Genomic DNA, 25,608 nt, shown 5'->3' with positions numbered 1-25,608 from the left:
TTTTTGTTGTGTGTTATGAAAATGGAAGAGTGGAACTTGGAGCAAAGTCATGCCATCAAGTTTTGTACTAAACTTCTAGAACTCGCTAATGTGACTTTTGAAAGGTCTATGGGGAACATCAAGAGCACAAGTTTTTCGTTGGGACAAATCGTTTTTGGAAAACCGAGAACACGGAGAAGATAAACCTTGCTCAGGAAGACTTCCAACTTCAAAAACCACTGGGTGCCGAACCGCACAATAACCCTGGGTTCGGTGTGGCACGGCGGTGGGGTCGGTGGACTGCTGTGGCCTGTTTTGAGGATGTGAACTACTGAGGGCTACAGTGGGACAAAGCCTCTCTGTCGTTTCTAGGTCCCTGGCTTGACTGCTGTACTTAAATCAAATAAATTTGAAAAAATCTTTCACCATATGACAAATTTTCACCGAAATTTTTCACTTGCGAAAGATTTGTGCCAAAATGGTGGCAAAAAAACCTAACAGCTGGGCAGAAAGACAATCAAAGAAACGTATGCGCTGATCATCTTGAGACAATTGCCAATGACCACGAATGCATCAGTCGTATGATCACAGGTGATGAACTGTGAATTTTTGAGTATGATCCTGAGATAAAGTAGCAAAGTGGGGAGTGGTACACTGAGATATCTCCTCGACTGAAAAAAGTTCAAATGAGCAAATCAAAGATCAAAACAATGCCAGTTACCTTTCTTGACCAATTAGCATAAGAATATGTTCCTCCAGGACAAACTGTCAACTAAGTGTTTCATAAATATGTCCTTGAAAGGCTCAGGAAAATGGTGAATCGAGTGAGGTTGGACATTGCAGGAAAGTAGATACGCCATCACGAAAACCCCTCATGACGCATGGTCATTTTCAACACGGAATTTATGACCTCAAAAAGAATTTTTGTTGTTCCACTGTCCCCCTATTCACCTGATCTCAGTCCCTGTGACTTCTTTTCTTTTCCCGAAACTGAAAAATGTCTTAAAAGGACAAAATTTTGTGACTCTGTAGGACGTTCAAAAGAATGTGACCGACATGTTGAAGGCACTACCAGTTAAAGCCTTTCACCGCTGTACCCAAGACTGGAAACAACATTTCTGCTGGTGACTAGCTGCTGAAGGGAGCTGCTTTGAAGGGCACAATTCTCTTGTTTGGAAAAAAATAAAAACTTTGGTAGATAAAGAATCTGCCTCTTTACTTTTCTCATACACCTCGTATTAACGGAAACGAAGTGTAAATCCTTAGGATTATTCTGATTTCGCTGGTTGCAGAGTGGATGCTGAAGATGGTTCAAGCAGAGGGGTCGAAACGTCCAGTACTCTAGAACTTTGAATCCATCGGAAGAGGACTCAGACGGCCCAACAGTATCGACCGACCGACGTGTCATCCCTAGATCACAGGCGCCGCTGCATACTCATATGAGGGTATGTGGTCAGCACACCACTATTCCATCTGTTGTCAGATCTGCGACTTCTAAGTCAACAGCTCTTCAATTGGCCTCACAAGGTCTGAGTGCATCCTGCTTGTCAACGGTGCTCGGAAGACCCGTGCTGTGCTAGCCATGCCCAATAGTGCCCAACTTCGGTGACCAGTAAGCTATGTCTACAGCTAAAGATTTATCAGCACCGTCTCGTAAGCTAAAACCAGACCATCGTTTCATGACATAACTCCAGTTTTCAGGAAAAGCATAGCTCAGATTTTTCGATTTCAAAAGATGCATACGATGTTAGAGGTCCGATTAGATGTTAGTCTGGAAGCTACAGCGATAGCTGATGTCTGTCAAACAGAACAGGTGTCGATGTGCGCTGGTGGAGAGGCCAGCGCGTCGCTAGCCGGTGATGAGGTGGCTGAAGCAGCCCGTGGGCGGCGTCCTGCTGCCGATGAGGACGCCGCCGCTCAGCGAGACGGGCGCCGGCCTGCACAGCGTCCCGGCGTCGCGTGGGGGCGGCGTCGGCGCCGGTGGCGTGTGCCGCTGGTGTCGGTCGTCGGGTCGCGACAGCAGCGACTCGATACTGAACGGGTTGGGCCTGCGCTGCTTGGCCGCGTCGCTGGACGCGGGCGGTGACGGCGACTTGGGGACGTCCAGCGGCTGCTGGTGGTGGTGGTGGAACTGCTGTTGCTGGAACGGCTGGAAGGAGCCGTAGTCTTCCGGCCGGGTGGCGTGGGAGTTAGGGGAGTCGAACTGCGGCTGGTCTGCGTGGGCGGCCGCCTCGTCCTCGGAGGGGTCGCCCACCACGTCGATCTCGACGTCGCGGGCCGTCGCCGTGGAGGCGTTTGTGCTGCTGCAGCAGCTGGACGAGTCGTGCGCCGACAGCAGCTGGTGGCGCGAGACAGCCGCCGCTGCCGCCGCCGCCGCGGCCGCCGCCGCCCCCGCCACCTTGCGGCAGCCTCCGCCCCCCGCCTGCTGCTGCTGCTGCTGGGCCTCCCACTCTCGGCGCAGCGTGTCCAGGTCGACGGCGACGCCCTTGGCGGCCAGCTTGCGCTGCTGGCGCTCCAGCGACTTGAGCAGCTTCTTCTCGCGCCGCTCGCGCTCCTTGCGCCGCAGCTCCTCCTCCGGGATGGGCTCCCCGCTGCACGTCTGCGGGTGCGCGTTGTGCGCCGGCCGGCCCGGGCCCTTCTTCGTGTGCTCCTTCTTGCGCCACTTGGCGCGCCGGTTCTGGAACCACACCTGCAACACGGAAACCGACAAGGTGTTACAAACTGAGTGGCCAAAACTCACTGTGAATCTGATAAGATATAAACTCAAGCAATGAATTACAATTTGTGCCACGGCTGGGACCTGAACCCGGGTCTCCTGCTTACTAGGCGGTTGCGCAATGTGGCTACCACACCTACTAGGAGTACCTAAGTCCAGTACCCTCCCTAACACGAACCAGCGTATTTCATCGCACATACGACTCCTGACAGCATCGTCGGCTTAAGTGGACGAGCGGTTCTAGGCGCTACAGTCTAGGACCGCGCGACCGCTGCGGTCGCAGGTTCGAATCCTGCCTCGGGGGGGGGGGAGACTGATGACCTCAGAAGTTAAGTTCCATAGTACTCAGAGCCATTTGAACCATTTTTGAATGGATCGACGATGAACTTGAAAAGGTGTCGTGGAACGTCCGCCCTGAACAAATGCAACAAACAGTAATGAACAGAATGACATTTTTTTAAAATTGTATAGCGACCGCTCGCGATAAGCTGTATATCCGGTTTCGAGTCCCTCTCCGGCACGAATTTTGACTGTCGTTATTCCATTATACATCCGATGGTTGTCCGCATTCGCAACTGTGAATGCGTTTCATGATTTCTGTGTGTTCTACCATCCAACCGACGTAACTACCGTGCTGATTACAGTGCCACCTGACACGAATGGAAAGAATTATTTCGACGAAACGTATCTGTTCCCTTTTTGCGTAGTATCAGAGACTGCAATGAAAAAGGGCGTTATCGATTTGAAAATAAAACCTGACCTCCATGCGTGGTGAGGGGATTAGGTGTGGCCAGTTTCAGCAATGGCAGCAGCAGCAGAGGCACAAATCCCCTTTGAAAACATCAACTTTCCATTCCCTCAGCTTTTTTTATTACAGAGGGCAGGTCACGCTGAGCTACCGAGCTGATAGCATTTGGCCTCCCTACCACGACTCACAAGACTCTAACTTCCATGCATGCGTATCCGAAGGAGCATTGAATCGTAATTCCAAGTAACACAGGTACTGCAGAATGCTTTTATCCACCGACACCGGGCAAGCGACTTTCAAGTAAAATGTCTCTTCCTTGCATGGGAATATACATAATGGATGTACGACTACAGGTTCTAGGCAAGTAGTTGACGACATATGGAAGTTTGGGTTTGGCTGTGAGTCGTGCACGGATAGCCAAATAGCAAAGCGACCGCTTGCCATAAGCGGGAAACCGAGTCCTGATACGGCGTGAATTTTCCTTGTCGTCATTCCATTGTATAGTTCATGGTTGTCCATATTTGGAACTGTGAATGCATCTCACGTATTTGATAATGGCTGTAGTCACCTCAGTTCAAATGGTTCAAATGGCTCTGAGCTCTATGGGACTCAACTGCTGAGGTCATTAGTCCGCTAGAACTTAGAACTAGTTAAACCTAACTAACCTAAGGACATCACAAACATCCATGCCCGAGGCAGGATTCGAACCTGCGACCGTAGCGGTCATGCGGTTCCAGACTGCAGCGCCTTTAACCGCACGGCCACTTCCGGTCACCTCAGTGCCTGTTCTTTCAGACACATATGCATGTCCGAAGGGACGTTTGCATCGTAATTCGGAATAACACAGGCACTGCAATGTCGCACACCGAAATCAGTCTCCCTGATGTTGAGCGTCGAGGGATTCACCAAAATCAAGCGTCTTGATGGTGCAGGGACTCAGCGAAATGAATCCTTACGGGAAGAGATACCACGCTGCGTTAAAGTTAAATTATTTTCCAGACCTTTAAAAGTCTAAATGTAAAACTTCTACTGTGTAATCAAAATTGCATAACTGAATTAAAATTTTAATATCACTGTTTTTCCAAAATTTTATTCTACAGAAAAAACTGATTGTACAAAATGTTATATATTCTACAACATTCACATCTCCGTCTTCAATACGGAAATTTGTAAGAAATTGGCAGTCGAGTAATGTGACTATGTAGGGGATGTAAAAAAAAAGTATTACAGATAAAACAGCATAACAACAAAATTGATCAGAGGATAAAATGAAGCAGGACATACGACGTAATGAAAACCATCACCAAATTACATTCCTGCTATATGGTGCGAGACATGCCTCAAATGTCCTGGACACATCACTAGATAATTTTACTATTCGTAGCGATTAGCTTACACTTGACGCTAGCATTCAGTTGATGGCTACAATACCGCTTTCCATTACTTTCAGATCTGTAATGTGACTTCACTCACGATTATGCTTAGCATTCATTGTTAAGAGAAGTAGATACCTTTGATCCACTTGGTACAGGATCAGTTATTCATTAACCCATCCGAACAATAGGTACATTGACTACTTCACAGTCTCGTTTATTTAAATGATTTCAAGACATTCTAGTTGTCTAGAAACCTTCTTTGCTTAATTCTTTATTATGTGGTGGCCGAATATGCCACGTGGTCCATGAATGGACAACTGTACTTTTTTTATTATCAACGAGTATGGCTTGCATCAAAAAAGTCATTTACTGAACAACAGCATCTATGATTTACATACATTCCACTGCCATTGATAGTTCCTTGTATGCATTCTGCAGTCTGTACTTAACATCAAGCATTGATTAACTCTCATCCACCCTCTGCCTCTAGCAGCGATGTATCAGTGTGAGCCCAAACTTCGTTCGGTGCATACTTTTTCAGAACTGCAGTCAGCGAAAGCCTTTTTGTATTTCTTTCCATTGACAGGTTCCAAGGTAAATGACAGCGTGGAAATTCCAAGAATGCTTTCTGCTGTCATGTTATTTTTGACATTGTTACTCTGAATCTTTATATTTCAGATTTTAAGTACTAATGTGTTAGGTTGTCAGATGGAGACAAATCTGTTCTTTGCACCTGATTCACAATCATAGGAAATTAGCTATATATCTTTGAATCGCATTATGTATCTGCTACAAATAACTGCGATCATAAAATTCACTCAAATATTCATTTATGCTGTTAATTCTTTCTGTCGTGTAAAGCAAGAACTGTCAGTTCTGGAATATTCTTTTCAAAATATTCCTCGGAACTACGCTTTGTATGCAACAGCGCACTTGTTTAGGATATTTTTCTGAAAGCTGCCTTTCAAGTAGGGCATACTCAAAACAATACGAAGCAGCATAGTTGGCTTACACAGTGTAACTGAATCTTTGCAAGTTGCCATTTGTAAGACAAAAAAATGGCTCTGGGCACTATGGGACTTAACATCTATGGTCATCAGTCCCCTAGAACTTAGAACTACTTAAACCTAACTAACCTAAGGACATCACACACATCCATGCCCCTAGGCAGGATTCGAACCTGCTACCGTAGCAGTCGCGCGGTTCCGGACTGAGCGCCTAGAACAGCTAGACCACCGCGGCCGGCATTTGAAAGACAACTGTAATAATGTTTAGAGTCAATCACTGGAGGGTTAAGATCAGTTAGTATGCATCTGACTTTGCTTGAGCCTTCATGATTACCTTTCCTAAAGAAGAACGATTTTATTCATCCAGCTCCCTCACTTTATATTATTCTTACTGTCTCAAGTGTAAACACAGACTTTACTGGTATCTAGTGGAGAGTGAAGGAGGTACATGCAGAAGAGGGTCTTCCCCGTGGAATAATTTGAGGAGGGGCAGGGATTTGGAAGGCGGAGGAAGCCAGGGGCCTGAGCGCTAGGCCCGTGGCTCGTGGTGGCTGCCGGATGCTGAATTATTCATGCGTCGCCGCGCACACTCCATCACGCAAGATGGCGACGCGCGACGCACAGCTTAACGATGCTAGCGGCTTTTTCACTCAATCCGCCATCCCAAGTTCAGCCCAGCACTAGGATCGCTCTGGTTACACCCAGCCCTCCTACTGCTACACATTATCAACGTACATCTTTCACGTCTCTCTCTCTCTCTCTCTCTCTCTCTCTGTGTGTGTGTGTGTGTGTGTGTGTGTGTGTGTGTGTGTGTGGTGAAGGAAACTGTCCTACAAGTGTGCCGAAAATTTCCATTTCACTCTATTTCTGAGGAAACTCTGTGGAGATTCTACGTTGCTAAAGTTTCCTCTTTTGTAACTCTCACAAGGAACCCCTTGAGTGCAAGATCGCAAATTCAATTTTTAGTAAGGCTCATTCGAAAGTACTGTATTAACAGTTGTGACAGGAAAAATATTAACTAGTAATGACTCACCATGTGCGTCAGGAGGGCGGCAGGAAATGGGTGTCCGGGAGGTGTAGAGATTAACTTTCTCAGGGAAAAATGTACAACACTTTACAAAATGGACATAGTCGACATTGAAGAAAAGTGCAAAACAAAACAAACCACTAACTTCCACCATAAACACCGAAAGAAAAAGGCCGCACCAAGTGATCACAAGCGTTCGCAACATCAAGAACGAAGGCGGACTCTTCGGGACTTACAAATCATGCAGGACAATCAGCTAGGTATCCACTCCCGAAGAATGCGTATAGAGTCATATTGGTGTAAATGGGTGATAAAAACTGATGGAATGTGTGGCATGTAAGCGAATGCGAAATAGTCTGTCGTGAAACTTATCGTGAAACTGTCTATCCTTTAAGGTGTAGCTGCAGTTAGTGCAATAATATGTTTTAAAGACACGAAAAAAAACGAACATCCAGAGGTTGAACTAGTTCAGTGGTTCCAGGTGATATGAACTACAATGTCACAAACCTTTCAGGAGGGGTAGTTTGCTATAAAGGACTATGATTGTTATACGCAGAATAGGACTCAAGCAAAACCCAAAGGCAGTGTTCATACAATACTTGTAATTCTCTCACACCTATTTTCCCACTTTTGCTTCCTGTCACGTAAATGTTTCCTACTGCCCTTGCAAGATCACACGCACGAGAAAAAATCGAAGGGGACAAAGCACCTCCAACTTCTGACAGCACAATAAATAACATTCCAGACAGTTTACTATTCAGATTAACAGGCGCGTAACTGTATACGAATGTGTAAGGGGTCGATGTTAGCTGATCTTGATACAACTCTCTTGGTACCTGTAATTTCGAGGGTTCCTTTCATATGCATTTTCTCTTCAAATCCCGTCTGTCGGAGTTGAAAAGAAATTTCTTGTTGAGCGATGAGATAACTTTTTTTTATCTCCTCCACAAATTTTCAGGTGGTTTCACTAGTTTGCTGTACATCGTCAAGTTGACCCTTTGTTTTAAATTTCGTTGTGTTACGTCTTCCAGTTCTGTTGCGAAGTTTGAAGTTATGCAACAATCACTGTAACCAATGTCGCGCGCAATTTTGATATGCTTAACATAGTAGGTCACTCTCATGCATATCCCGTAAGTTGTATCGAGCATCCTTGAAACGCACAAAAACTAGTTTTTGTAAGAAGTGAGGCTATCCTCCCTTCAATATCCGTAGTTTTCCTTGTGCGCTACACGGTCATATTGTTGTTGACGTATTCGAAATCTGTTCATAACACTTTTTTTTATTATGCTGCGGATATTCTTCCACGAACGTAATAATGTTTACTACCCGTTCCTTGAACAACGATAGTTCTTTACTGCGTTTCACTGGAGACGCGATTTGTGGCTCCCTGTCCGACAAGGATGAACCACATGGCTCGACACCATTGTCAAGCACTTATCGTCATAATTGTACTCTTCATGTACTATGTCCACAGAGCCGAGCGTATACGGCAGCACACATTCCACTGACTCATCTTGCAGAAACGCTAATATTTCACCTGCCACTTCTTTCTCACTGTGAGATATTCCTTGGGTACCTTTCCGACGAAACGTCAACGTCAGCAACTATTGTCGGAGATATAACACAATGTTTGCTTTGTTTATCGTTGCCGTTGCTCTACTTTGTATCAACACCACTAGCACTGTAGCAATGTTGTGAGTTACTCGTCGACTACGTAGTTCAACTACGCTCCACAGCCTCATGCTGTGTTCATCAATGGATACCTCCAGTTCCGCCCCCTGTTACCTTTAACAGCCAATACTGTGGTTCCATTGTAGTCGATATGTGGGGCATCGAATGTCATAAACATCGTAGGGTCTTTTGTCGTATCTCACCCAAGAAGTTCCTTGTCAGTCTTTTACCTGATTTGATGCAGTTCACCTTTTTACTATCCTACGGTGATATTCTCGCCTCTGCGCGATTTCGATATCCTACATTCTCTAGAAGGGTGTTCCAGACGCGATGGTAAACATTTTATGAGGTGGCAGTAGTAGAATAATTCGAATAAAACATCCCATATAAAGTCTGTTCAATTTTTCTTCGTTACAGAAATGTTTTCATTTGGCGTGGCTTTATTTTTCGATTGTCCTCTTTGATTGAAGTTCAGGTTGTGAAGTTGTGCTTGAGTTTACATATAACAAAACTAACCTTAGGCCTTTATTATACACCATTGAAATCGTATTATGTGTTATTTAAGTAAAAATCTTGCACCCGAAGGAAACTGCACGACATCGACGAATGGCCTTCGCGGAGTGCGAGGGCGGTTGGTGGGAGGCCTGAACGCCACGTTTTTCAACCTACAACCAAATTTTAAAAACGGCTTTGAAATTGATACACTGTCTAGCGTAGTCCGTCGTGGTATTTAAAAGAAATGCTTTTTTAACAAAATAGAAGTCAATTTTTCGACCGAAAATTCGTTATAAAAACATGCACCAAAACCCACAATTAATGCGTATCGCCGAAATCGTATGTACTATATTAGAAAAAACTGCGACTCGCCAGATACAAAAATGTTTAATGTAATTTTATGTGTATTTCATGAGTTATAGTTTCCTCCGGCATCTGTCCTTATTGAAGTTGAGCAAACCTTTAATCGGCAATGCTAGCACCTTGCAGTTGGCCTTATTTTCGGCGATTTCGAATCACTGTCATTTCGATATTCCAAGTTATGTCGATTATTGGCTTCCGCTAACCAGTTGAAAGGTTTTTTGAACGATTGGCATTACTTTTGGAAACTTTGCTGTGCATAAAATATGTATGTTTCTCATTTTCAAGCACTCACGTTTTACTTCGTATAAAAAAAAAGAAAAAAAAGAAAGAAAAACAAGCGTAGTGACAATTTAAGCAGAAGCGAGACAAGCAAGTATTTTCAGACTGTTTACCGTTCACGAACCATGTGACGTAGAGAGCTCTTGTTGAGAAAAGAGCCGGCCGAAGTGGCCGTGCGGATAAAGGCGCTGCAGTCTGGAACCGCAAGACCGCTACGGTCGCAGGTTCGAATCCTGGCTCGGGCATGGATGTGTGTGATGTCCTTAGGTTAGTTAGGTTTCAGTAGTTCTAAGTTCTAGGGGACTGATGACCTCAGAAGTTAAGTCCCATAGTGCTCAGAGCCATTTGAACCATTTTTGACATAATTTCTCATTTATGACACACTGTACATGAATGAAAAAAATCTCCCTAAAAACAATTTATACCTTGATCTACAATCTTAAGCAGTCCGCACGTATTTGAAAATCCACATTATGCCGATTTGAGGTTTTTTTTTAAGGAAACGCTGCTTCTGCTGCTTGCAGAAAATACGACAGACGGTCTCCTAACTTCACAGTAGCAGATGCAAGAGTGTTTATTCGTGATTTTAATAATCTGCGTGAGACTGGCGCAGTCATCAGCTGTCAAATACCATCTGAACGTCCAACTGAACAGAAAGTGAATGAAGTAGAAGACAGAATTCAGTTAGCAGAACGTAGTCACAGAACGTAGTCATTCGAGATGCACGCGCAGAATTTCTACGCGTACCACATACAAGAATATGGCAGGAATTACGTATGCACAGCATCTGTTTCGATCATTTGCAGCAGATTCAACACTAACGAGGAAGAATTGAAAGAAGACAAATTGTGGCATTCGTTAATTGCAAATCGTCAAGTAATCCCAGTAATACTGCTTACTAAATAAGCCACTGCACTCGTCAATGTATTAACAACACGTGACATGTATTCTAAGTTGCAAATATGGACAAGCATTAGCTGTATAATGGAATGACGACGATGAAATTTTGTGTCAGAGTGGGATTCGAACCTAGATTTAACGCTTGTACTGAGGCATCGCCTTACCTTTTTTTCCTGTCGTCTGCCTTTTCAACTGTCCCGAAATAGTAGATTTGGGTTGAGAGGTCAAGCAAACGAGTTTTACATTGATAATTTAGTGGAAACAAAACAGAACACCTACAGTTTTCTGCCATGAGGACCGCTATTCACTCTCTGAGAAAACAGATATCCCTGTTTGATTCTTCAACGTACCAGGAAACCTCTTCAGATGACGTATTAAATAACAATAAAATACTGTGGAGACGCCGGGGTTTGAACCAGTGAACTCTGACATGCCACTTTTTTCAGAGACCCCGCTATTGACTGACAGCTACACTGTCCACTTTTTTTTTCGGGAGGAAAGAACGGACAAGTCAGCTTCAGGCTGGGTGGAGACGAGGTGGATAGGGGTCAAATCCCGAGGTCTAGCGGTAATCTCTCTCGCCCCTCCTCCTTCCTCCATCCCCCCCTCCCAGCCCCCCTCCCAGGCATGTCACTGTGCTAGTCCCTCACTTGGTATTGACAGGTTATTCATAATTTTTTAATTTTTTTAGACCCTTACAACTTGCTACGCAAAAGAAATGAAACAGACTAGGAGTCCATACTACATGGCTATCGCTATGTAAAAAATAAAAAATAAAAATAAAAAATCCATTTCCTGTCGGTGACTACAACTATTTGTTATTTATTTTCTTTTTATTAACTAAAAAGAGAAGGCCGGCCGAAGTGGCCGTGCGGTTAAAGGCGCTGCAGTCTGGAACCGCAAGACCGCTACGGTCGCAGGTTCGAATCCTGCCTCGGGCATGGATGTTTGTGATGTCCTTAGGTTAGTTAGGTTTAACTAGTTCTAAGTTCTAGGGGACTAATGACCTCAGCAGTTGAGTCCCATAGTGCTCAGAGCCATTTTGAACTAAAAAGAGAAACAAGAGAAACAGGACTATTAGGCTACCTGAGCACCACTCACGGCCAGACCCAAACTTCCGTATGTCGTCAAGTATGTGTTTACAGACTGTACTCGTATATCCATTATGTATATTCAAGTACAGGTGAGAAATTTTACTTGAAAGTCGCGTGCCAGGTGTCCGCGGATAAATACGATATTGCACTGCCTGTGTTATTCCGAAAGACGATGCGATGTTCCTTTGGACACGTATACATGCCCGAAGGAACGTTGCATCGTCATTCGGAATAAAACAGGCACTGCACAGCGTATGAATCAATAACACTCGTAACTCACATCGGAGTCCAATGAAATCATACAGGTTTTTGTGGAGATGCATTTCCAGCAACGCTTATCTATAGCCGCACGAAGAAGTCGCATGGTCTCGGGCGTCTTGTCACAGTCCACGCGGCTCCCTCCACCGGAGGTTCGAGTCCCCCCTCGGGCATGGGAGTGCGTGTTGTCCTTAGCGTAAGTTAAAGTGCGGAAGCCTAGGGAGCGATGATCTCAGCAGTTTGGTCCCATAAGACCTTACCACAAGTTTCAAAAAAAAATTTGCTTATCTATAAACGGTGTGATAGAAAATACTCTTATCTACAGGGTGTTTCAAAAATGACCGGTATATTTGAAACGGCAATAAAACCTCAACGAGCAGCGATAGAAATACACCGTTTGTTGCAATATGCTTGGGACAACAGTACATTTTCAGGCGGACAAATTTTCGAAATTACAGTAGTTACAATTTTCAACAACAGATGGCACTGCAAGTGATGTGAAAGATATAGAAAACAACGCAGTCTGTGGGTGCGCCATTCTGTACGTCGTCTTTCTGCTGTGAGCGTGTGCTGTTCACAACGTGCAAGTGTGCTGTAGACAACATGGTTTATTCCTTAGAACAGAGGATTTTTCTGGTGTTGGAATTCCACTGCCTAGAACATAGTGTTGTTGCAACAAGACGAAGTTTTCAACGGAGGTTTAATGTAACCAAAGGACCGAAAAACGATACAATAAAGGATCTGTTTGAAAAATTTCAACAGACTGGGAACGTGACGGATGAACGTGCTGGAAAGGTAGGGCGACCGCGTACAGCAACCACAGAGGGCAACGCGCAGCTAGTGCAGCAGGTGATCCAACAGCGGCCTCGGGTTTCCGTTCGCCGTGTTGCAGCTGTGGTCCAAATGACGCCAACGTCCACGTATCGTCTTATGCGCCAGAGTTTACACCTCTATCCATACAAAATTCAAACGCGGCAACCCCTCAGCGCCGCTACCATTGCTGCACGAGAGACATTCGCTAACGATATAGTGCACAGGATTGATGACGGCGATATGCATGTGGGCAGCATTTGGTTTACTGACGAAGCTTATTTTTACCTGGACGGCTCTGTCAATAAACAGAACTGGCGCATATGGGGAACCGAAAAGCCCCATGTTGCAGTCCCATCGTCCCTGCATCCTCGAAAAGTACTGGTCCGGGCCGCCATTTATTCCAAAGGAATCATTGGCCCATTTTTCAGATCCGAAACGATTACTGCATCACGCTATCTGGACATTCTTCGTGAATTTGTGGCGGTACAAACTGCCTTAGACGACACTGCGAACACCTCGTGGTTTATGCAAGATGGTGCCCGGCCACATCGCACGGCCGACGTCTTTAATTTCCTGAATGAATATTTCGATGATCGTGTGATTGCTTTGGGCTATCCGAAACATACAGGAGGCGGCGTGGATTGGCCTCCCTATTCGCCAGACATGAACCCCTGTGACTTCTTTCTGTGGGGACACTTGAAAGACCAGGTGTACCGCCAGAATCCAGAAACAATTGAACAGCTGAAGCAGTACATATCATCTGCATGTGAAACCATTCCGCCAGACACGTTGTCAAAGGTTTCGGGTAATTTCATTCAGAGACTACGCCGTATTATTGCTACGCATGGTGGATATGTGGAAAATATCGTACTATAGAGTTTCCCAGACCGCAGCGCCATCTGTTGTTGAAAATTGTAACTACTGTAATTTCGAAAGTTTGTCTGCCTGAAAATGTACTGTTGTCTCAAGCATATTGCAACAAACGGTGTATTTCTATCGCTGCTCGTTTAGTTTTTATTGCCGTTTCAAATATACCGGTCATTTTTTAAACACCCTGTATGAACGTTACGTCAGACAATTAGGTTTTGTGCATCATGTGTTACCACATCCTCCTATAGTGTCCCGTTATCCACATTGTCTGAAGCACGAGCTTCCATCATTACTGAAAGAGGCTCCCTCTACTACAAAGATGAGCATTTTCTTCCAGTACGAAGGGGGTCCCTGCACATTCCAGTCATCAGGTCACACATCATCTAAACCTAACATTCCCCAGGAGATGGAGCAAGTGAAATAGCCAAGTTTCTTGGCTACCAAAGTCCCCTAAGCAGTTTTGATCTATGCCTGTGGGACTGGTTGAAAGCTGAAATCGACAAGGAAAAAGTAAACACAAAAGACGAATTGACTGATCAAACTATGCATAGACCCCCCCCCCCCCATTGATTAACGCTAAGACGGTCTGAGAGGAGCTGCACCTGGTGTTGACAAGAGAATTGGAAACTATATTGAAATCTGAGATGTAATTCATAAAAATAACTTCGAACTCAAATATTTGTCTTTACTTAACATCTTCTATGAGAATTTATTTCAGTTACATTCTGACATCCATATCTCTATAGCAAATAAGAATTGGACACGTGTTATATGGAATGTTTTATTGTAAACACTGTGTACCACAACATTAAATGAAGATGCTGTACACCCTGCTTGGCATATTCCAGAACTCTACCCTGTTTGCACCAACAGTTTCCCCTTCCCTTTACTACTCCCGCCAGCAGCTGTAGCACATTTTCGACCTAATATGCCCATCTTCCGCTAAGGCTCTTCCATAAAGTCTTTCCTCACCTATTCGTTTCAGTATTTCATGGTTTAACATTTTCGGTATCAATACACTTCAAATGCTTCCAAATTTTTGTATTCTCGGAATTTGCGCCGCTCTACGTTTCACTTCCAAACAACGTTGTGCTCTAGTTCAGTGGTCCCCCAAACTTTCCGAGTCCATTACTCCTGAATGTGGTCAGATATTACCTACTACCCCACCCCCACAACCACTCCCCGGCCCCACCATCATCGATATTAGCGTAAGTAAACTGTAGAATGAAAAAGAACTCTCTTTGAAATTTTTATATTTAAAATGACAAAAGATACATGACATTTATTTTTTGTAGGTGTTTTATTAAACAACGAACTAATGAGTCAGTGAACCAACTGGTAATGCTCATTTCTAACAAGTTTTCTTTTGAAAAGAATGGAACAACTCTCAGTGGATCGCGAGTGATGTCCGCAACACTTTCTGAGAAAAGAAAGCTAACTGTCTGCATTCAGCGTAGACAACTGTAACAAAACATGCTTGCTCTACGCCATCCCTGTCCCCAATAACACCTTCATCCTGACCCTGCGACCCCATTCAAAATTAAACAAGTTAAACGTGGACTCAGAACTTACTGTTTGTAAATCACTTGATTGCTGGACACCTTACTTCTGAAACGGAGGAAATTGGAAGACATATGTTTCAAGGAGTTGCGAGAATGAGCACACGCCGAGGAAAAACGTAATGCTGCAGCCGTCTACGACAGTCAGCTGCCCAATTATTTGGGATGGAAATTTACTGCTAAACGTCAGTTTCGAGTTAACTGACACTGCCATTTGGAGACAGGGACATGGCAGCAGAGGTGCCCTTTGTTGAAGTAATCATCCCGCCATTGACATGGAACAGTTTAGGGAAATAACGACGATCTGTTTCCGTTTCACCAGAGAGTGAGTTCGACATTGTTTCCTAAAGCTTGAACGAATTGCTTTATACTTTATATATGAAGGAGATACAAATGGAAATCTTAATTGTTGATACACCGACGAAAAAAAATCGCAACACAAGAAATAATTATGTAATGAAACTTCGGGAATAGACCTTTCTAGGTGACATATTTCGGAGATTATCATTGCAAGATCACAGGTTAATGTAAGTGCGAGGTAAGGCATTGCAAATATGAAATGCTGGTACACTAATAACCGGTGTAACCGCCAGAATGTTGAATACAAACATGCAAGCGTTGTGTTGCACAGCTGTCGGATGTCTGTTTGTGAGATGGAGTTCCATGCCCGTTGCACTTGGTCAGTCAACACAGGAACGATTAATGCTGTCGGTGAATGGCGCTGGAGTTGTCGTCCGAAGGTGTACCACATGTGTTCGTTTGGAAGGAAGAACTGGTAATCGAAGAGGCCAAGGCAACATTTTGACACTCTGCAGAGAATATTAGGTTACAATAGCGGCATGCAGGCGAGTACTAATCGCTAGAAAACACCACCTGGAATGCTGTTCGTGAATGGCAGCACAGCGGGTCGAATTACTAGACTTACGTACAAATTTGCAGTCAGGGTGCTTCGGGTAACCACGAGAGTGCTAGTGATGTCATACGGAATCGCACCCTAGACCATAGCTCCGGCTGTAGGTCCAGTGTGTGTAGCACCCAGACAGGTTCTTTGCAGGCCTTCAAGTGGCCTCCCTCTAACCAACATACCGCCATCACCGGCACCAAGACAGAACCAGTTTCCATCAGAAAACACAACAGGCCTTCACACTGTCCTCCAATGAGCTCTCGCTCGACACCAGAGAAATCGCAAATGGCGATGGTTTGAGGCCAGTGGAATGCATGCTGCAGGACGTCTGCAAAAAAAAAATGGTTCAAATGGCTCTGAGGGACTTAACATCTGAGGTCATCAGTCCCCTAGAACTACTTAAACCTAACTAACCTAAGGACATCACACACATCCCTGCCCGAGGCAGGATTTGAACCTGCGACCGTAGCGGTCGCGCGGTTCCAGACTGAAGCGCCTAGAACCGCACGGCCACTCCGGACGGCAGGACGTCTGCATCTAAGGTGTCCTTGAAGTAACCGATTTGTAATTTTTTTTGTTTTTTTTTTGTGGCACTGCGGTGTGGACCGCGGCCCAGATTGCTGCTGCAGATGCAGTGTGATGCACCAAAGCTATACGCCTGTAGCGTGTGTAGCCCAGCTTCTTGCAACGAAACATTCCCGTGACCATCGCTGCCAGCAATAACGTATAGTAGCTACATTCTCGCCGAGTCTTTCTGCAGTATCGCAGAAGAAACATCTAGCTTGTTATTGTCCTACTACACGACCCCTAACTCAGTGAAGAGTTGATAAAGGCGTCTTTGTCGCCTTGAAGGCATTCTTGTCCTACACCAACCCACCAAGGCCAGTCTCAAACGTAACTAACCCTCAAGACCGTCACAGCGTGTATTTAAACTGGATCCTCACAGTGGTGCAACTGGAGCCACTCTTACGCGAGTCAATCGAAATTTGAATAGACATCACCATTCAGATGAAGAAAAAGAGCCACCAATTTCGTTTATGTTACACAACTCCTTCTTGGCGCTGAGATTTTTTTCCATCGGTGTTTTATGCTAACGAGATAATGTACAAAAATTGCAGATGTATCATTTTTCGTTATAGTTCCCGTGAGGTGTAATTATACCACTTAGAAAGTGGCTGGATACCTCGGAAAGAGAATTCTTTTTGTTGTGTATACAGCCACTCGCGTACCGGAGCGTTCACCTCTTCGTCGCTTCTGAAATGTATGCCTCCCAGTACTTCTTTGAGCCCTCAAAACACATCATCGCCAATTGGAGCGAGGTCCGGTTAGTAAGGAAGGTGTTCGAGACATTCAGATTTCAATCCTGTACTGTTCGTGCGCCTGAGCGGCCAGTTTTGGGTACGAACATTGTCGTGTTCCAAGAAAACACCCGCAGTCAGAAGTCTTCACTTTCAATTCCTGATTGCAGGCCGAAGATGGTTTCTTAGCAAACCTGAGCATTCCCTGTTAATTCTCTTTCCATGTCATGCCCCAAAAGTACGTCTTTTGGCATCCCAAAAAGAGAGTGAGTGTTTTCCTGCCAACGGTTGAGTGAGAACTGTTTTGGTTTTGGCAAAGGGGCACGGCCCCATACCTTGCTCGATATTTTCGTTTCGAACTGGTGTTGAATGCACTCACGTTTCATCTGCTGTAACAGCTTTCTCCAGTAATCCATTAGCTTCGACCTGAAAATGATGATAAGGTTCCCCAAAAGGATCGACGCGGTGATTTCTCAATTCAGTGTTAACTGGCATCTACACAGCTCCCAGGCATTTTACTGAATCGTTTACAGTAATATGCCTGGTTTCCTCCACCTGTCCCACTGCGATTGCTGTAGTGATTTCGTTCATACTACACGGTTTGCCTCGGTTTGCCTAGCCCTGATGCGGAGCGCCTTCCACGGAAGTTACGCCTGTAATAAACTTTCTGCGCCGCTCGTGTACTTACTGTAGGAACACATACTGTGAATTCGTCCAAAAATGCATTTTGCATTTCTGCAAGGTTAACACCTTCACCACTCAAAATTCGAATCACAGGTCGCTGCTCCAACGTGGTGCAAATCGACGATGTGGTTTCCATCTTGGCATTGACGAAACTACCTGTCCTATGATGCAAGATCTGGCTGCCAGCTGTTGGTCATTTATCGAAACACAACTCTAGCCAACTTACTTATATTAAAAACAAAACAGTCACGGTTGCAAAGTTATTTTTATTTAAAAATAATGCGTTTCGCCTTTGTTAAGCATCAGCGGATTCCGTAAAACTGTCAGATAAAATTCACGCCATCAGCCAGCAAAGCTCTACGTCGGCCATATACACATAAAACCGTCTGTGTGCGTGTCTGACGCACAGCTTTGGTAGCTGACGCAGTGAACTTCTTTTTATGGTTTTACATAATCTGATGACAACTAAGCAAGGCGAAACGCTTTACTTTTGAATAAAAATAACTTTCCAACCGTGACTGTTTTATTTTTAAAATAACTTTGATAATTGGTTTGTGTATCAATCAGTCAACGATGGAATGGAATGAATACTATAACTTTTAGGAATTTTATTTCATTTCTAAAGTTTTCATTTGAATAACCGTAGTTTACATTTCTCTGTAGCTTACTACTACACAGCAAAAACATCTACTAAACAGAAGCTCCGAAATGCACACTGGAAAAGTTATGAGCGGTTGTTGATCTTCGCTACTGTGAAACACATCTCTTCACCATGCATAACTCTTAAGGTATTTGTTTTAGAGCCCATATCTAGTAGCACTTTTTTTGCGTTTTGGTCCACACTACCTCCTTCTAAAATACTGAAAGCAGGAGCTTGCACCAGAAGAGATTTATTTCGCAGTACTGAAGAAGCGTTCGTAACTGTCAAGGTATGCATCTTAGAGCCCATATTTACCTTTTTTGATTCGAATGATCGACCTGTCATATCCCTCAATACTGACCGTACCTCGTGGGGCACCATGCATACAAAGAAAACTACTCCCATTATCCTGAAATAGCGACATCGCTGTCCTGCAATTGAACCGAAATGTCGTTTGATATTCATGCTGCCAGGGTGCACTTCCGTAAACCATCAAACTGAGGCATGTGCTGGAGTTTGAATTAAACATCGCTCTCGACGCAGCACTTAAGATCTGGAGCTGATCAATGATCAGCAGCTGGCTCTGCTTCACACACGCGGGTGAGCGGTTCTGGTGTGATATCGCCCTCCTCTGGCCCTCGTTCCAGCTCCAGAGGGCGGAAGTGCTCACTCCAGCGAGCGCGGCCGCCTGGAATGGCCCTGGAGCCACGGGCCCGGCCGTTACGATCAACTGTCAGACCCATCTCAGCTTCATTACCGTCTTTACCCATACGGCCATAAATCAGCCGGATCAACAGGTGCTCAGCGACTGAAATTACGGACCCGCCGCGCCAAACCCTCCAACAGGGGGTGGAGGATAGGGGGGAGGAGGGGGGGGGCATTTCTCGGGAAACGGCCGGAATTATGTCGCCTTATAATTCAGCCAGTGCTGGCGGAACTGGATGCGTCGGCCGACAAAACGCATCTAATAACTTAAACAGAAGTGTTTACTCGTACAACACAAAATTCGTTAGTCACTGCCCTCACAGGAATTATTTGACCACGAGGACAAATAGGCACGCCTTCGAATTTACGATGTGGCGAAGACGGAAAGGGGACGCTCCAGTTGGTGGGTCGGAGAGCAACATAAATCTTCTTTATTCAAAAGGAGAGGAGACTTTTGGAAGGAAGATAGATATCTTCGGTTCGCTCGCGTCGGGGAACAGATGGCACACGAATCGCACTGGCGTATATTAGCAGTTCAGATTCACTTCTGGGGCCAACGATAGACATGTATACACTTACACTCATTCTCTGCAAATCACTGTGTAGTGCATGGCAGAAGGTACTTCTCACAGAAGCAGTTGTTATGGGCCGGTCGGAGTGGCCGAGCGGTTCTAGGCGCTACAGTCTGGAACTGCGCGACCGCTACGGTCGCAGGTTCGAATCCTGCCTCGGGCATGGATGTGTGTGATGTCCTTAGGTTAGTTAGGTTTAAGTAGTTCTAAGTTCTAGGGGACTGATGACCACAGCAGATAAGTCCCATAGTGCTCAGAGCCATTTGAACTAGTTGTTATGGCTTTTTCCCGTAACTTTCGGAAAGCTCACAGTTCGTAGTATTGAAGAAAGTCATGGAATAAAGCAGTACTAAAATGTGCGGTTCCCCAAGGAAGTGTTGTACGCCCATGCTGTTCGTGGTCTAGAATAGAAGACAATATGAGCAGCTCTCTTAGATTTTTTGCAGATGATGCTGTCATTTACCGTCTTGTAAGATCGAAACCAATTGCAGAATGATTTAGATGTCAAAAATTCTAATTGACGGTAAGTAGTGAACACTGTGAAGTCATCCACAAGAAAACTGCAAGCAATCTGCTAAATTTCGGTTACATAGTGAAACACACAAATCTGAAGGCTATAAATTCAACTAAATGCCTAGAGATTACAACTACGAATAACTGAAATTGGAACGATCAAATACGTAACGCTGTGGGGAAAGTAAACCAAAGATTGCGATTTACTGGAAGTGCAACGGTTCTACTAAAGAGAGTGCTTACTGTACGCTTGTCCGCCCTCTTTGGAATATTGCTGGGCGGCTTGGGATCCGCGTCGGACAGGATTGAAGGAGGACATCGAAAAACCTCAAAGAAGGCCATCTCCTTTCGTACTATCGCAAAATAGGGGAAACAGTTCCTCGGATATGATACGCGAAAGCTCAAAGAAGGACAGCACGTTTTTCACTATCGTGAAATAGGGTGAAGAGCGCCACGGATATGATACGCGAATTGGGGCGGCAATCACGAAAACAAAGACATTTTTCGTTGTGGTAGGATCTTCTCATGGAATTTCAATCACCAGCTTCCTCCTCCGATTCTGAAAATATTCCGTTGGCGCCCACCTACGTAGGGACAAATAATCATTACTGTAAAATAAGAGGAATCAGAGTTCGCAGAGGAAGGCGCTCGTTTTTCCCGCGCGCCTTTCGAGAATGGAGAGGTAGAGAAGTAGCTTGAAGGTCGTTCGAGGAACACTCTGCCAGGCACTTAATTGTCAATTGTAGAGTAATGATGTAGATGTAGATGGTGTGTGGAAGGAATGATTGCTTAAACGCTGTCAATAATCCAATCTTGTCCTCGCGATCCCTAATACGAACTGGGATGTGGTATATTCCTGGATTTAATAAGGCGTTTGCTAACGAATCTGTCAACAGCTGCACTACTTACATTTTGCGACCAGTTTCAAACCTTGCACGTTAGTTTTCAAGTCTCGCCTACTGAGACTGCACTGAACGTGTCTGATCTTGATTATTAGTATCAAAGTGGCAAACATACTTTACAAAATTTTTGGAAACTGAATGTCACAATCCGCAAGTGGCAAGTCAAACTCACGTGTGGATTGTGAAATTCATTCTCCAAATATTTTATAAAGCATGCGCCGCCACTTTGATGTTAATTATTGAGATCATGCATTTTCAGTACATCCTTAATAGACCAAGCTAGAAAATGAACCTGTAAGGATTGAAACTAGTAGCCAAATATATCAGTACAAGTGTTGACAGAGTCGTTTATAAACGCTTCATGAAATTTGATAATGTTGATGGTTTCGTGTCAACAAATGTTGAAACTGAAAGAAAACAATATTCCTAGATTTATCACCGAAAGCAGTGTCCTGAAACTTTGTAAGTAGGTTTTTTCGGGATAGTTTCTGTCTATCTTCAAACGTTTGCCTGCTCAGTTTCTTCAGCGTCTACTGTGTCGAGTGATTGCATTCCCCTAGTATTCTACCAATGACCCGAATTCTGACAAGTTATTTATCCACGACTGAGGCTGTGTGATAGTTCCATTTTTTGTGGCCACAAATTGTTACAACTACGTATTAAATGTCAATATCGTATGACATTGTTGGCTGGAATATCTCACAGGGTGGGTTCAGCGGCCTGTCGGAAAGGGTGTTGTTCCACCGCGCACGTTGTTCCCTTACCATCACATATGCGAGACTTGGGTATTTGTGGAGTGTAGGTGGGTGTAATGGATGCTTCTATAGCGTAGCGTATGTTTGGGTTGTATGATGATAGTGACAGAAGGGAAATGTATCGGCACATAGACTACTCCTCTCGAATAGCAGCAAGGGGGCTGCCAAGCTTAAGGTCCCCATCCGACGGACGGATTTCCATCAACAGTACCAAATGCCTTCACTTCCTGACACATTGCCTTCCCAATCAATGGAATGAAAATATCATGCACCTCCTCGATTCGAACCTTCCAGTCTGTTTTGTGTACCACAGTGGGGTCAGTACCATCTCTCAACAGTTTATTTGGTACATATCTCTCGATTGCCGTCGATACTATTTCTTTGGATGTAAACCACATCTCATCTACACTGACATGCGAGATTTGAAGGCATAGAGACTGTTTCTTAGGAGAGCGTCAAGCCTTTTTTTTAAATAGATGTATTTTTCTTTTATTTTTGGTAAGTTTCGAAGTTACGGTATTTGGTCACAAATCCTAGAATCCGTCATGATGTTCCCTATTTGCTCAGGTTTATTTGCTGCAAAGAGGTCACAAATGTTTCCACAATCATTATACTTCCAGCGGGCTCCTTAACTAATTGTTTAAAGTTATTGTCTAGGAACGCAATCCAGAACGATTTCTGACCACTTTTTATGTCTACCGCCGACTTAAACACGCATTTTCACCAAATATCTGTATCACTGATCCTTTCAGTGGTGCGAGTATTAAACTGAGGTATTACACCTGGATTTTCATTTCTAAAGGAACATTTGAAAACTTTCAGTGTTTCTGCTTTTGGTTTTTGCTACCCACAGTTTCAATACCTGTCTCGTCCATGCGTGCCTGGAGACTAACTTAGGTGCCACTAACAGCCTTCACATTCTGCAACGATTGTCGCTGAAGGCTTCACGCATTGACCCCTTCATGCAGCGTTATTTTTTTTTTTATATTTTAGACCTATTATGCAGCAGTCTCTATTTCTTTATGTGACTGCATACCATGGCGCCTCCCGCCGTGAACTGCTCTACTACGTGCGTATCTATCAAATCAAACTATTCTTTGAAAGCTGAGCCACAGTTCTACTACAAGTTCGTCTCCAGAGCTAAATGTTTCGAAGTCCTTGTTGAGATAAGGCACTACTGCCTCTACAGGGTGTTACAAAAAGGTACGGCCAAACTTTCAGGAAACATCCCTCACACACAAAGAAAGAAAATATGTTATGTGGACATGTGTCCGGAAACGCTTACTTTCCATGTTAGAGCTCATTTTATTGCTTCTCTTCAAATCACATTAATCATGGAGTGGAAACACACAGCAACAGAACGTACCAGCGTGATTTCAAACACTTTGTTATAGGAAATGTTCAAAATGTCCTCCGTTAGCGAGGATAAATGCATCCACCCTCCGTCGCATGGAATCCCTGATGCGCTGATGCAGCCCTGGAGAATGGCATATTGTATCACAGCCGTCCACAATACGAGCACGAAGAGTCTCTACATTTGGTACCGGGGTTGCGAAGACAAGAGCTTTCAAATGCCCCCATAAATGGAAGTCAAGAGGGTTGAGGTCAGGAGAGCGTGGAGGGCATGGAATTGGTCCGCCTCTACCAATCCATCGGTCACCGAATCTGTTGTTGAGAAGCGTACGAACACTTCGACTGAAATGTGTAGGAGCTCCATCGTGCATGAACCACATGTTGTGTCGTACTTGTAAAGGCACATGTTCTAGCAGCACAGGTAGAGTATCCCGTATGAAATCATGATAACGTGCTCCATTGAGCGTAGGTGGAAGAACATGGGGCCCAATCAAGACATTACCAAGAATGCATGCCCAAACGTTCACAGAAAATCTGTGTTGATGACGTGATTGCACAATTGCGTGCGGATCCTCGTCAGCCCACACATGTTGATTGTGAAAATTTACAATTTGATCACGTTGGAATGAAGCCTCACCCGTAAAGAGAACATTTGCACTGAAATGAGGATTGACACATTGTTGGATGAACCATTCGCAGAAGTGTACCCGTGGAGGCCAATCAGCTGCTGATAGTGCCTGCACACGCTGTACATGGTACGGAAACAACTGGTTCTCCCGTAGCACTGTCCATACAGTGACGTGGTCAACGTTACCTTGTACAGCAGCAACTTCTCTGATTCTGAGATTAGGGTTATCGTCAACTGCACGAAGAATTGCCTCGTCCATTGCAGCTGTCCTCGTCGTTCTAGGTCTTCCCCAGTCGCGAGTCATAGGCTAGAATGTTCCGTGCTCCCTAAGACGCCGATCAATTGCTTCGAACGTCTTCCTGTTGGGACACCTTCGTTCTGGAAATCTGTCTCGATGCAAACGTACCGCGCCATGGCTATTGCCCCGTGCTAATTCATACATCAAATTGGCATCTGCCAACTCCGCATTTGTAAACGTTGCACTGACTGCAAAATCACGTTCGTGATGAACACTAACCTGTTGATGCTACGTGTGGTGTCACCGCCAGACACCACACTTGCTAGGTGGTAGCTTAAATCGGCCGCGGTCCATTTAGTACATGTCGGACCCGCGTGTCGCCACTGTGTGATCGCAGACCGAGCGCCACAACAAGGCAGGTCGCGAGATACGGACGAGCACTCGCCCCAGTTGTACGACGACTTTGCTAGCGACTACAATGACTAAGCCTTTCTCTCATTTGCCGAGAGACAGTTAGAATAGCCTTCAGCTAAGTCCATGGCTACGACCTAGCAAGGCGCCATTAACCGTATCTGAAGATAGTCTTATTTGTATTATCAAGAGCGATGTACCAACAAGGATAGATAAAAGTTAAGTATTCGAGGAGCTGCATACTTTTCGTATTAGAATTCACTACTTATCCTGTTCCAGAATTCACGCCCGTCTGCGTTAGATTTCGGCCTCCTCTATCTACAAGGTGTTGGCACATTTACCAACACATCACTACGTATTGATGTGCTTGATGCTAGTACTGTAGAGCAATGGGTCGCATGTCAACACAAGCACCGAAGTCAACACTACCTTCCTTCAATTCGGCCAACTGGCGGTGAATCGAGGAAGTACAGTACATACTGACGAAACTAAAATGAGCTCTAACATGGAAATTAAGCGTTTTCGGACACATGTCCACATAACATCTTTTCTTTATTTGTGTGTGAGGAATGTTTCCTGAAAGTTTGGCCGTACGTTTTTGTAACACCCTGTATATCTAGCTTGCTGAAAATATAAATCCTACTTCTTTTTTGGGGTGCCCTTTGTATTTTGGTAATAATTTTGCTATAGCTGATACCAGTTTCCAAGTGGACATCGTCGAAGAAGTTATACCATTCAAGTCTCTGCTGCTATGTTGATTTGAATAGCTTTAAAATTGCATGTATTTCACGTAACAATGCCCTCAAGTTTTACGTCCGCAAAATTTTAATTGTGCGGCCATAACGTATAC

The 25,608-nt window shown here is 44.6% G+C and overlaps 1 protein-coding gene across 1 annotated transcript in view; it reads right to left on the bottom strand.

Annotated features, from left to right (window-relative positions):
* Positions 1 to 1,828: 1,828 nt before the first annotated feature.
* LOC126456535 (homeobox protein unc-4-like) overlaps positions 1,829 to 25,608 on the bottom strand; it is a 147,060-nt gene continuing 123,280 nt past the window's right edge. Inside the window, exon 3 of the mRNA XM_050092285.1 lies at positions 1,829 to 2,668. Within this exon, the coding sequence (XP_049948242.1) occupies positions 1,829 to 2,668 (840 nt within the window). The remainder of the gene's footprint in view (positions 2,669 to 25,608) is intronic.

The sequence above is a fragment of the Schistocerca serialis genome, chromosome 2 (assembly GCF_023864345.2).
Source record: "Schistocerca serialis cubense isolate TAMUIC-IGC-003099 chromosome 2, iqSchSeri2.2, whole genome shotgun sequence".
Classification (NCBI taxonomy): domain Eukaryota; kingdom Metazoa; phylum Arthropoda; class Insecta; order Orthoptera; family Acrididae; genus Schistocerca; species Schistocerca serialis.
This window is presented reverse-complemented; position numbering and strand designations above follow the sequence as displayed.